Source organism: Dendrobates tinctorius, unplaced genomic scaffold (genome assembly GCF_039654945.1).
Source record: "Dendrobates tinctorius isolate UK_male_01 unplaced genomic scaffold, ASM3965494v1 ptg000021l, whole genome shotgun sequence".
Classification (NCBI taxonomy): Eukaryota; Metazoa; Chordata; class Amphibia; order Anura; family Dendrobatidae; genus Dendrobates; species Dendrobates tinctorius.
In genome coordinates this window covers 15479584-15492679 of record NW_027361689.1, presented here as the reverse complement: position 1 = coordinate 15492679, position 13096 = coordinate 15479584, and the positions used below count along the sequence as shown (strand labels likewise).

The 13096-nt window shown below is 40.5% G+C and overlaps 1 protein-coding gene across 1 annotated transcript in view; it reads left to right on the top strand.

Moving 5' to 3' along the window:
* LOC141083791 (uncharacterized) overlaps positions 1-11099 on the top strand; it is a 72713-nt gene extending 61614 nt beyond the window's left edge. The window contains exons 4-5 of the mRNA XM_073568214.1: positions 1958-2007; positions 6607-11099. Of these exons, the coding sequence (XP_073424315.1) occupies positions 1958-2007; positions 6607-6653 (97 nt within the window). The 3' untranslated portion in view covers positions 6654-11099. The remainder of the gene's footprint in view (positions 1-1957; positions 2008-6606) is intronic.
* The last annotated feature ends 1997 nt before the right edge of the window (positions 11100-13096 follow it).

The window sequence follows — 13096 nt, the reverse complement described above, 5'->3', positions numbered from 1 at the left end:
CCAGGACACAAAAGGCTTCATCGTATAATTCACTATCTTTCCACATTTGTGCAATTTATGCTGCAGGTACAATTGAATCCTTTACCTGCAGCGGATACACCAGCACACATGGAACCATGGTCCCTGCATGTACGCCAGCCTTCGGCTTCTCTCGTACCGACTGACGTCGGATCACATGATTTGTGTGGTCCTGACGTCACTCGGCATGTGATGCCGCCGAGCGTTCCGGTTACCATGGTGACGTGTGCGATATGATTGGCTGGAGTCTCCTCTTTTATTCTGTAACTTCCCCCTCACACACAAAGGCTTTTGGCAGAAGCGCGCATCGGGGTGACCGCACCAAATGAGTGAGATTCATTGAATGATCCACGTGTGTTTCTAATTAACAACAAAATTGAGAAATATCATTATCAACACTTATAACAATGAACAACTTATAACTCCTCTACAAGATTTCACTGTGAAAAAAGCATTCTACTTCCTAATATTGGGAAATATTTATCCCTGATGGTGCACTCTTATCTCCATTTGAATGATGTGACGATACGTATGTCTGACAACTAGCGCATTAATTCCCTAAGGCCATAGGCTTGACTTGTCATTGCAGCCCCATGATGAATAAATGGAGCATTGGTTGGGCATGTGCTCCTCTGCTCCATTCTAATGGGGATAAAAGTGCCCCGTAGGAGATAAAAAATTATTTGCCCTGCCAATCGGTGCAGGTCCCAGCAGTCGGACTCCTATCAATCTATAAGTTATGCTGTTTTGGATAGGTGTTAGCTTGTTTTCACCAGACAACTCCTTTAAATATAAAATGGAAGCTCAAGAAAAGCAGCATGTTTGTCAGGGCAGACTGGATCATAAAATCAGCTATGGTGCAAATTTATTACCATCATACAAAAAACCCTCAGGGGTTAGTATATCAACAGCTTGGAGGATTCCCTACTCTATAAAACATAACCTTTAATCAGTCATTAAAAACCTGAAACAACACATTTAAACACAATAAACAAAATAGTGCTCGTGCAGATCAGTGCTCATTAAAAAAATGGTTCGGTCTCACCACTTGTTACGGACATAGACATCCCGGTCTGTTTACAAATATATCTTGCCGGGTTCTGGGTCCAACACGAGGGAAAAAGGAGAGGATAAGGGAGAGGGATATAAGTGTGCAATAAATCCCTATCTCCCTGTCGTGCCCCGGTGTTGCTCCTGTCCTCACAAGGACAGGCCCCAAGTGGACCCTATATTGACACCCCAAAAGATGAAAAGGGGGGTTAGTTCCTCCCTACGCATTTCCTCCCCAATAGCGGGGATTTAATAGGGGAGTTTGAAATATAATTGCAGGGGGTAAAGAGAAATTGTTTTCTGTGGTCCGTAAATGAAAGCAGGCCCTGCAGTGGCTAGTTGCCTCAATGACAGAATGACTGTCCATGTTGCTGCCAAAAGAAAAGTTTGGAGAGGAAACGCGTAGGGAGGAACCAACCCCCCTTTTCATCTTTTGGGGGGTGTCAATATAGGGTCCACTTGGGGCCTGTCCTTGTGAGGACAGGAGCAACACCGGGGCACGACAGGGAGATAGGGATTTATTGCACACTTATATCCCTCTCCCTTATCCTCTCCTTTTTCCCTCGTGTTGGACCCAGAACTCGGCAAGATATATTTGGAAACAGACCAGGATGTCTATGTCCGTAACAAGTGGTGAGACAGAACCATTTTTTTTATGAGCACTGATCTGCATAAGCACTATTTTGTTTATTGTGCTTAAATGTGTTGTCTCAGGATTTTAATGACTGATTAAAGGTTATGTTTTATAGAGTAGGGAATCCTCCAAGCTATTGACAGACTGGATCATATCAGCGCCCATTGAATTGTGTTTTCTGGATGATATGTCAACCACAAATGGTTACCAAAGTCAACCTGATTCAACATATTAACAATGCTTTCTCCGTTTTAGGCCCCAGGAACCAGCATGGTCTTTAAACTTGAAAACAACAACTTACCCATGTACGTATGAAAAAAATTCTCAGTGATTCTTGTAAGGTCTTTTTTCTATATACAGTGGCTTGTGAACGTATTCTTTTTGTGTTTTGAGACCTCAGAACTTTTTTTGAGGGTTTGCATCAGTTAATGTAAAGAACATTCCTACAACTGTGAACATTTGGTTTTCTTTTTATAGTGAAGCAACCAACAAATAGGACAAAAAAACTGAAAACTTCATTGTGCATAATTATTCATCCCCCTAAAGTCAGTACTTCCTTACCAGTCTCAAATCACTGACAAACTGAAACAGGATATGCTCAAGAATATCATTGTATTCCACACCACCCATTTTCCCTTGACTTGGACTATTTTCGATTTCCCTGGTGACAAAAAAAAATCTCTTTACAGAATGATGCTGCCACCACCATGTTTCACTGTGGGGATGGTGTTCTTGGGGTGATGAGCTGTGTTGGTTTGGTGCCAGACATAGCATTTACCTTGGTGGCCACAAAGTTCAATTTTGGTCTCATCTGACCACAGCGCCTTCCTCCATACATTTGGGAAGTCTCCCACATGACTTTTGGCAAACTCAAAACAAGCTTTAAAATGTTTGTGTTTAAGTAACAGCTTTTTCTGCCCACTCTTCCATAAAGGTCAAGTCTATTCAGTGTATGGCGTATTGTGGTCGTATGCACAGATACTCCACTCTCTGCTTGGGTACTCTGCAGCTCCTTCAGGGTTACCTTTGGTCTCTGTGCTGCCTCTCTGATTAATGCATTCCTTGTCCATGCTGAGAGTTTTGGTGGGCGTCCCTCTCTTGGCAGGTTTGTTGTGGCAACATGTGTTTCCATTTGATGATATTGGATTTGATAGTGCCCCTGGGGATCATCAGAGATTGGGATATTTTTTATAACCCAACCCTGACTTGTATTTCTCAACAACTTTGTCCCTGACGTGTTTGGAGATCTCCTTCATGGTGTTGTTTGGTTAGTGGAGCCTCTTTCTTATTGGCGTTGCAGCCTCTGTGGCCTTTCAGGAAAGGTAAAGTGTACACTACCATTCAAAAGTTTAGGGTCACTTAGAAATTTCCTTATTTTTTAAAGAAAAGCACAGTTTTTTTTCCAATGAAGCTAACATTAAATGATTTAGAAATACACTCTATACATTGTTAATGTGATAAATGACTATTCTAGCTGCAAACGTCTGGTTTGTAATGCATTATTATTATTATTTATTTATATAGCACTATTGATTCCATGATGCTGTGCATGAGAAGGGATTACATACAAATTACAGATATCATTTACAGTAAACAAAGTAACAATCACAGACTGATACAGAGGGGAGAGGACCCTGTCCTTTCGGGTTTACATTCTACAGGATGGTGGGGAAGGAGACAGTAGGTTGGGGGGTTGCAGCATTATCATCATAGGTGTATAGAGGCCCATTTCCAACAACCATCACTCCGGTGTTCTTATGGTACTTTGTGTTTGCTAACTGTGTAAGAAGGCTAATGGATGGTTAGAATACCCTTGAAAACCCTTGTGCAAGTATGTTAACACAGCTGAAAACAGTTTGGCTGATTAGAGAAGCTATAAACCTGACCTACCTTTGAGCTAGTTGAGAATCTGGAGCATTAACATAGTAACATAGTTTTGAAGGCTGAAGGAAGACCTTATGTCCATCTAGTTCAGCCTATTTTTAGTGCAACTGTTCTGCATTGTTGATCCTGGGGAAGGCAAAAAAACCCACAGAGTAGAAGCCAATTTTCTCCAAAGGGAAAAAATTCCTTCCCCTAAGCTGGGTCAACCATCTACCTATAATATTCTGTTATTCGTAACCTTCTATACTGTTACTCACAAGAAAAGCATCCATTCCTTTCTTAAATTCATTACATTTGTTGGTTCCATTAAACTCTCAAAATGACCAGAAAAAAACTTTCATGTGAAACTCGACAGTCTATTCTTGTTCTTAGAAATGAAGGCTATTCCATGCGAGAAATTGCCAAGAAACTGAAGATTTCCTACAACAGTATGTACTACTCCGTTCAGAGGAGAGCACAAACAGGCTCTAACCAGAGTAGAAAGAGAAGTGGGAGGCCCCGCTGCACAACTGAGCAACAAGACAAGTACATTAGAGTCTGTAATTTGAGAAATCTACGCCTCACAGGTCCTCAACTGGCAGCTTCATTAAATAGTACAAGCAAAACGCCAGTGTCAACGTCTACAGTGAAGAGGCGACGCCGTGATGCTGGCCTTCAGGGCATAGTGGCAAAGAAAAAGTCATATCTGAGACTGGCTAATAAAAGGAAAAGATTAATATGGGCAAAAGAACACAGACATTGGACAGAGGAAGATTGGAAAAAAGTGTTATGGACAAACTAATCCAAGTTTGAGGTGTTCGGATCACACAGAAGAACATTTGTGAGACGCAGAACAACTGAAAAGATGCTGGAAGAGTGCCTGACGCCATCTGTCAAGCATGGTGGAGGTAATGTGATGGTCTGGGGTTGCTTTGATGCTGGTAAAGTGGGAGATTTGTACAAGGTAAAAGGGATTTTGAATAAGAAAGGCTATCGCTCCATTTTGCAACGCCATGCCATACCCTGTGGACAGCGCTTTATTAGAACCAATTTCATCCTACAACAGGACAATGACCCAAAGCACACCTCCAAATTATGCAAGAACTATTTAGGGAAGAAGCAGACAGCTGCTATTTTATCTGTAATGGAGTGGCCAGCTCAGTTACCAGATCTCAACCCCATTGAGCTGTTGTGGGAGCAGCTTGACTGTATGGTACGCAAAAAGTGCCCATCAAGCCAAACCAACTTGTGGGAGGGGCTTCTGGAAGCATGGGGTGAAATTTCTCCAGATTACCTCAGCAAATTAACTGCTAGAATGCCATAGGTCTGCAATGCTGGAATTGCTGCAAAGGGAGCATTCTCTGACGAAAGCAAAGTTTGAAGGAGAAAATTATTATTTCAAATAAAAATCTTTTCTTCGATCCTTGTCAATGTCTGGCCGAGATTTTAAATTCATTTGGCAACTCATTAGATTAATAAAAGTATGAGTTTTCATGGAAAACATAAAATTGTCTGGATGACTCCAAACTTTTGTAGTGTATATACTGACAGATGTGTGACACTTAGATCACACACAGGTGGACGTGCTGTCACTAAGCATGTGACTTATGAAGGGAATTGCTTGCACCAGACATTTTTAAGGGCTTAATCGCAAAAGGGGTGAATACAGATGCACATGACAATTTCTAGTTATTTAATCCCACAAATTTAATTTATGCCTATATTTTTCTCACTTCACTTCACCAACTTTGACTATTTAGTGCTGCTGATGCCTCACACACAAATCGAATTACAAAAATATTTAAGCACAGGTTGTAATGTAACAAAATAGGTAAAAAAGCCAAGGGGGCGAATACTTTCACAAGCCTCTGTAAGTGGCAGAACTGCAGGAAAGGTAGACAAAAGAATGGTCCAACTTTTCCCGATAAAGCGGATATTAATTAAAGCTGTAGAATGTGAAGTTCAAGAGATCCATGGACTTTGCCATAGAGCAATTCATTTGGTATCTCAAGACCATTTTAATTGTTCAAAACTATATGTTTAGAGAACCTGCCAGCGTTGAAAATGCTGTACAATCTGTCAGCAGCATGCTGCAGAGCTGAGACGATATATACAATTGTGCTCAAAAGTTTACATACCCCGGAAGAATTTTTGCTTTCTTGGCCTTTTTCAGAAAATATGAATGATAACACCAAAACGTTTTCTCCACTCATGGTTAGTGGTTGGGTGAAGCCATTTATTTTAAAACTACTGTACTACAGGAATTTACAGGAACTGGAGGCTTTTTGCCAAGAAGAATGGGCAGCTTTACCATCTGAGAAAATAAAGAACCTCATCCACAAGTACCACAAAAGACTTCAAGCTGTCATTGATGTTAGAGGGGGCAATACACGGTATTAAGAAATGGGGTATGTGAACTTTTGATCAGAGTCATGTGGGTGTTTTGGGTTGTCATTATGACTTAAAAAGTAAAGACACAGTAGTTTGACAATAAATGGCTTCACCCAACCACTAACCATGAGTGGAGAAAAGGTTTTGGTATTATCGTTAATTTTCTCTGAAAAAAGGCCAAGAAAGCAAAAATTCTGCCAGGGTGTGTAAACTTTTGAGCACAACAGTAGGTTGGTGAAAAAAGACTCCGTACATCTTATATTTTATTTACTAATATTCCTGCTAATTCTGGGCTCAGGAGTCCAGTGGGTGGTTCTAATCAGGACTGACATCTTTGTATCATACAACAAAGGCTGTCAAGCACTGATGATGACCTCCCTCTTTAAAGTCTATATAAAAGGACCACTCCAGGTCAGTGGCATTATTATTTAAACACAGATGTTTTGGGTGCAGCATTTTTCTGGCTGTTTTCCCATAAGCATTTGTTATGCTCAGGAAAAACACCACCAAAAAAAGTTATAATAAATACTTAATTCTTAAACAAAAAAAAACTTTTTATGAAGGACGTTTACAATGAGAATGTGGAAAGCTGCATGTCCATGTGCTTTTTAACTGTGACTTAAATTCTGCATTTTCCTGTTTATTCTCAGGCAGTCACACTCTTGTCTGGCTCATACGGAAGCACCGACCCCTATAGCATATGATGACACAGAGGAAGCCCTGATGGACAGCATTGAACAAGAATACACACAACTCCATCCTGTCCCACCTGTGTGCTGTGGAAAAATGTGAGAGTGAAAATAGCAAGAGACCGTGATATTTATATGCTGCCCCCGCAGGACAGGAGGAAGTAGTGCAATAGACTGAAAATACTTCTTCCGCTTCTGGCAGGCCAATGATCTGCATTCTCAAACAGATCAGATTCCAGACGTGTACAAAAATACTTCCAATTTAGCACTAATCCCAGGTTGAGTAGTCAGTGATATTAGCCCAAACGACACCGAAACCACCCAAAAACACCAGAAGTTGCCTGAAGTAAAATTATTAATTTTTACTCTGGATGGTTAAATCTGTTAGAAACAGCCGCCCAAATAGAAATGAAAGATGGTGTTTTTGCGGAGTGATCCTCTCAAGGAAGAGGCCAGCATAGTGTATGATAGAACTGAAAAGCCTCTTAAAGGAAATCTGGCCTCATAAACAAGTGGTCATTTGGAGAGTTCGGGGGCAATTTTTTTCTTATTTTTTTATTGAAGTGCATATATTTTGGACTAAATATAAGTTTTGCAATTGTGTTTCATTAAAAATGTACCACCGATTGCTTCTTATAGCCTCTATGTTGCATTGTCTATTGTTGGCAGTAAAATGTTAACAAAGACTTTGTGGGAAAGCTGAATTATGATCACAAACCACACTAACGGAGAGCTGAAGATAAATCGGCTGAGAGGAGCTCGGAAAAAGACAAAAAAAATACAAACTCTCTAGTCAGAACGAGCTCACTGATGGATTCTTAGCTAACTCATTCTGCAGCCAATAATAAACAGTGCAACATAAAGGCTATAGAAAGCAAATGGTGCAAAATATTCAATGAAACCCAATTAAAACATGATTTTACATGCACTTAAATAAAAAAATCTCCCCAAAGGTGGACAACCTCTTTTAGTTGCCCATGTACTGTTGATCAAGTATGACGATAATCTAATGTAAATGTGGAATGAAAAATATAAGGAAAAATGTAAGCAATGCAGCCAAACGTGTGTTTGTGGAGGAGTTAAAAAGTAACTAAATGGTTATTTATTTATTTTTTAATCCCTTCACTCTGGGCAATTTTCCATTTTTGTTTTTTTCCTCCACTTCTTCCAAGAGCCATAACTATGTAACTATGTTTCCTCCCCCATAGCCGTATGAGGGTTTGTTTTTTGCAGGGAAAGTTGTACTTTTGAATGACATTGTTAATTTTATCACGTGATCCACTGGAGACTGGACAAACAATTCCAAGTGTGTTGAAATTGAAAAAAAAAAATAAAAAAGTTCAATTTCACAATTTTTTTTAGTTTTTTTTTTATTTACCATGTTCACTTTATGGGAAAAAAACTAACCTGGCAATATGATTCTCCAGGTCAGAACAACTATGCAGATACCAAATGTGTATCAGAGGGGATTTGTACAGACAATAGACATTACAGCATAACAATAATCACATAGATCATAACAGATACCAAGAGGAATGAGGGCCCTGCTCGCAAGCTTACAATCTATGAGGAAAGAGGTAGACACGAAAGGTGGGTGATTACAGTTGCCCTGATTGTTTGGACCAGTCATAATAAGTGTGTAACTGTACGTACACAGAGGGCTAATGGATGCATAAAGCATGTGGGAACATGATGCGGGGAACCTGGCTATGGTAAAACTTTTGGCTGTGCCACACAGGGATAGATTAGGTTAATGTGTTGAGGCGAAAGGCCAGTCTGAATAAATGCGTTTTCAGGGCACGCTTAAAATTGTGGGAATTGGGGACTAATCGTTTTGACCTGGAAAGTGCATTCCAAAGAATTGGCGCAGCACGTGTATAGTCTTGGAAACGGGAGTGGGAGGTTCTGATTATTGAGGATGCTAACCTCAGGTCATCAGCAGAACAGAGGGCGCGGGTAGGGTGGTAGACTGAAACAAGGGAGGAGATGTAGGGTGGTGCTGAGCCGTGGAGGGCTTTGTGGGTGAGGGTAATAAGTTTGTACTGGATTCTGGAGTGGATGGGTAGCCAGTGTAATGACTGGCACAAGGTAGAGGCATCGGTATAACGATTGGCGAGGAATATGATCCTGGCTGCAGCATTCAAGACAGATTGGAGAGGGGAAAGTTTGGCAAGAGGGAGACCAATTAGAAGAGAGTTACAATAGTCGAGATGAGAATGAATAAGAGAAACAGAAAGAGTTTTTGCGGAGTCAAAAGTAGGAAAAGGTCGAATTCTAGAAATGTTTTTGAGGTGCAGATGACAAGAGTGAGCCAGTGATCGTATGTGGGGGTCAAAGGAAAGCTCGGAGTCAAGTATGACCCCAAGACAGCGGGCATGTTGCTGGGAAGTAATAGTAGATCCACACACGGAAATGGCAATGTCGGGTATAAGTACATTAGTAGCGGGAGGAAACACAAGGAGTTCAGTCTTTGACAGGTTCAGTCTCAGATATAGTGAGGACATGATGTTAGACACAGCGTTTAGACAATCGCTGGTGTTTACTAGAATGGCTGGCGTGATATCAGGAGAAGAAACGTATAATTGGGTGTCATCAGCATAGAGATGGTACTGGAAACCAAACCTACTGATTGTTTGACCAATAGGGGCAGTATACAAAGAGAAGAGGAGGGGGCCTAGGACTGATCCTTGAGGAACCCCAACAGTAAGGGGAAGATGAGAGGAGGAACCAACAAAAGATACAGTAAAGGAGCGGTCAGAGAGCTAGGAGGAGAACCAGGAGAGAACTGTGTCCTTGAGGCCAATGGAACGGAGCATAGTGAGGAGCAGCTGATGATCCACAGTGTGTATTGCTGCAGAGAGATCTAAGAGAATTAGCATGGAGTAATGACCATTTGATTTAGCTGTTAGTGAAGGGCAGTGTTGTATGTTCTAAGCATTAACTCATAATGGGTGAAATGTTCATGTAGATTGGATTTTCTCCACAGACGTTCGGCGCACCTGGAGCACCGCTGCAGGAAACGTGTTTGCAGGGTGTGCCAGGGTTGTCGCCGTCTGTGTTGTGGTGTTCTATGTATAGGAGGTGCAAATTCATCCAGGGCACTTTGAAGTGTTTCATTGTAATGCTTCAATGCAGAATCAGGACATGAGAGGGAGGAGATAGGGGCCAATGAAGACTGCAAGTTCTTCATAAGTTTCTGGGTGTTAATGGCCTGTATGTTTCTATAAGTATGGACAGTGGGAGTGACCTGAGCAGCCTGGCAGTTTTTGATAGAGAATGAAAGAAGATTGTGGTCAGAGAGCGGGAGAGGGGAGTTTGCAAAATCATCCACTGCACAAAGCCGAGAGAAGACCAAGACGAGGGAGTTTCCATCTTCATGCGTTGGAGAATGAGTAAGCTGCGAAAGGCCAAACGAGGAGGTTAGAGATAAAAGGTGAGTAGCAGATGGGGAGAGGGGAAGAGCAATGGGGATGTTGAAATCTCCCATGATGAGGGTAGGGATGTCACAGGAGAGAAAATGTGGAAGCCAAGTGGCAAAATGATCCAGGAACTGATGGGAGGGGCCGGGAGGACGATATACCACCACCACTCGCATGGAGAAGTGGGTGTAGAGTCTGACGGCATGGACCTCAAAAGAAGGGAAGACAAGTGAGGGTACTTGAGGGATTACCTTATAGGTACATTTTGGTGATAGGAGCAGACCAATGCCTCCACCAGCTCTACTGTCTGATCTTGGAGTATGAGAAAAGTATAGTCCACCATATGAAAGAGCAGCAACAGCGGTAGTGTCTGACTGCTGGATCCAGGTTTCAGTAAGAGCCAGAAAGTTAAGAGAATTAGAAAGGAAGAAGTCATGAGTGAAGGAGAGTTTGTTACATATAGAGTTTGTTATATATGTATACCGTATATATATTATATATATATATAAATAAATATATATATACTGTATATATATATATATACGGTATATATATATCATATATATACACCATATATATATTTTTTTTAATTAAATTGCTGAAAAAAAATCAGAAATTTTTATAAAACATTTCTGCTTGTGTCCCCATTTTTCAAGACCCATAACATTTTCAGTTTGCAGGATCTAGGGCAGGATGAGGGCTTATTTTTTGCGCCATGAGCTGTATTTTTACTGATACCATTTTGGGGTAAACACATTGTTTTGATCGCCCGTTATTGCATGTTATTGCAATGGTGCAGCTGCCAAAAAAACGTAATTCTGGCACTTTGATTTTTTTGTCTCCTTATGCCATTTACCGATCAGATTAATTTCCTTTATATTTTGCTAGATTGGACTTTTACGAATGTGCCAGTGTGTTTTTTTTATTTTTTTCACGCTCGACAAGCCCTTCTCCACAGGATGGATGTTGACAATTAATAAATGACCTCATTGTGTGAGTACTCGCCTTCCATATGTATTAAACTTGTTAAACATGTCTCGTTCTAGACAATCATTTATGTAATTTGCTATTCAGACTATTGTACGATGCATTCCTTTTCTGGACTGTTGTGACTTTGTCAAGATTCATCAATGCGGACCAAGAAATGATAAGACAAATGAAGGAGACCATGAACAATGGAGTCTAATAAAACAGTTTTCCACCAAAAAATAAAGATGGATGTATTAAAAAAAAATCAGACGTTCATCTATCTATAAACATTGGATAAAAGTCATAGAAATCCTCAAATATTAACAATCTAATGTGAACGAAAGTCTGCTGTTAGATATCAAGAGAAAGAAGGATCAGGCATGTTGGATATCCTCATACAGTGGAAAAATAAATATTTGATACACTGATGATTTTGCAGGTTTTCCCACCTACAAAGAATGTAGAGGCCTGTAATTTTTATCGTAGGTACACTTCAACCATAAAAGAATCTAAAAAAATCCACAAAATCACATTGTATGATTTTTACATAATTAAATTGCATTTTATTGCATGAAGTATTTGATCATCAACCAACCAGCAAGAATTTATGAGGAAATTTATGAGGAAAGGTTGCAGTATTTGGAAATGTTTAGCATGCAAAAGAGAAGACTGAGAGGAGACTTAATAGCTGTCTAAAAATATCTCAAGGGCTGTCACATTGTAGAAGGATCATCTTTATTCTCATTTGCACAAGGAAAGACTAGAAGCAATGGGATGAAACTGAATGGGAGGAGACACAGATTAGACATTAGAAAAAACTTTTTGACAGTTAGAGTGATCAATGAGTGGAACAGGCTGCCATGAGAAGTGGTGAGTTCTCCTTCAATAGAAGTCTTCAAACAGAGGCTGGACAGACAACTCCCTTCCAACTCTACGATTCTATGATTTTGACCAACAACCTCCTTCCCTCAATTTGAGCACTGAAGATGGGTCGTAGCTGGGCCTTCCAGCATGACAATGACCCGAAACACACACAGGGCAACTAAGGAGTGGCTCTTAAAGAATCATTTTAAGGTCCTGGAGTGGCCTAGCCAGTCTCCAGACCTGAGCCCAATAGAAAATCTTTGGAGGGAACTGAAACTCAATGTTGCCCAGCAAAAGCCCCGAAACCTGAAAGATCTGGAGAAGATCTGTATGGAGGAGGGGGGCCAAAATCCCAGCTGCAGTGTGTGCAAACTTGGTCAAGAACTACAGGAAACGTCTGACCTCTGTAATTGCAAACAAAGGTTTCTGTACCAAATATTAAGTTCTGTTTATCTGTTGTATCAAATACTTATTCCATGCAATAAAATGCAAATTAATTTTGTAGTAATCATACAGTGTGATTTCATGGAAAAGTTTCAATCTACAATTTGATTTTATTTTCCTAACATTTGGTTTAGATTTATCAAGATTGGTGCAGTGAAATCATGGAGCTCTAAGGCCACGTTCTGTATGTGGTCACTATTTTACCTCCACAAAACACCTCTGAAAAAAAAGGTGGAGTCTGAATCGATGTTATGAGCAACTGCTCCACTTTTCCCTTACACTTTTTTAATAAAGGTCTTCCATTTGAGCCGCAAAAGGCACTCGCTCTATTTAACGCCTCATTCAATTTATCTGGTCATTGTGATTTTATAAAAAATTACCAAGAAAAATATTACCACATTGACAAAGATGCAGTTAGCATTGCCTGGTGTCTGCACCGTATTTAGAGTAAACACCTTCTAGTCCTGCAAGGAATGCGGCCCATCAATTTCACATTTTTTTTGCATTTGTGGCCCATTTACCCTACCAAGTTTGAGACCCCTGGTTTATAGGCTTTTTTGGCATGAAGTCACATAAGTCTGCATAAGAGTAACGCACATAAAATGGTAAGAGATTCTTTAAAGGGGTTGTCCAGGATTAGGATGGAGAATCTCACGCCGTCATGAATCACCAGTGACGTTGAGAGAGGGTGGTGATGTGACTGCAACTATGTGATTTCCAAAATTCCAGCCACATTCCAACTAGACATGCTCGGC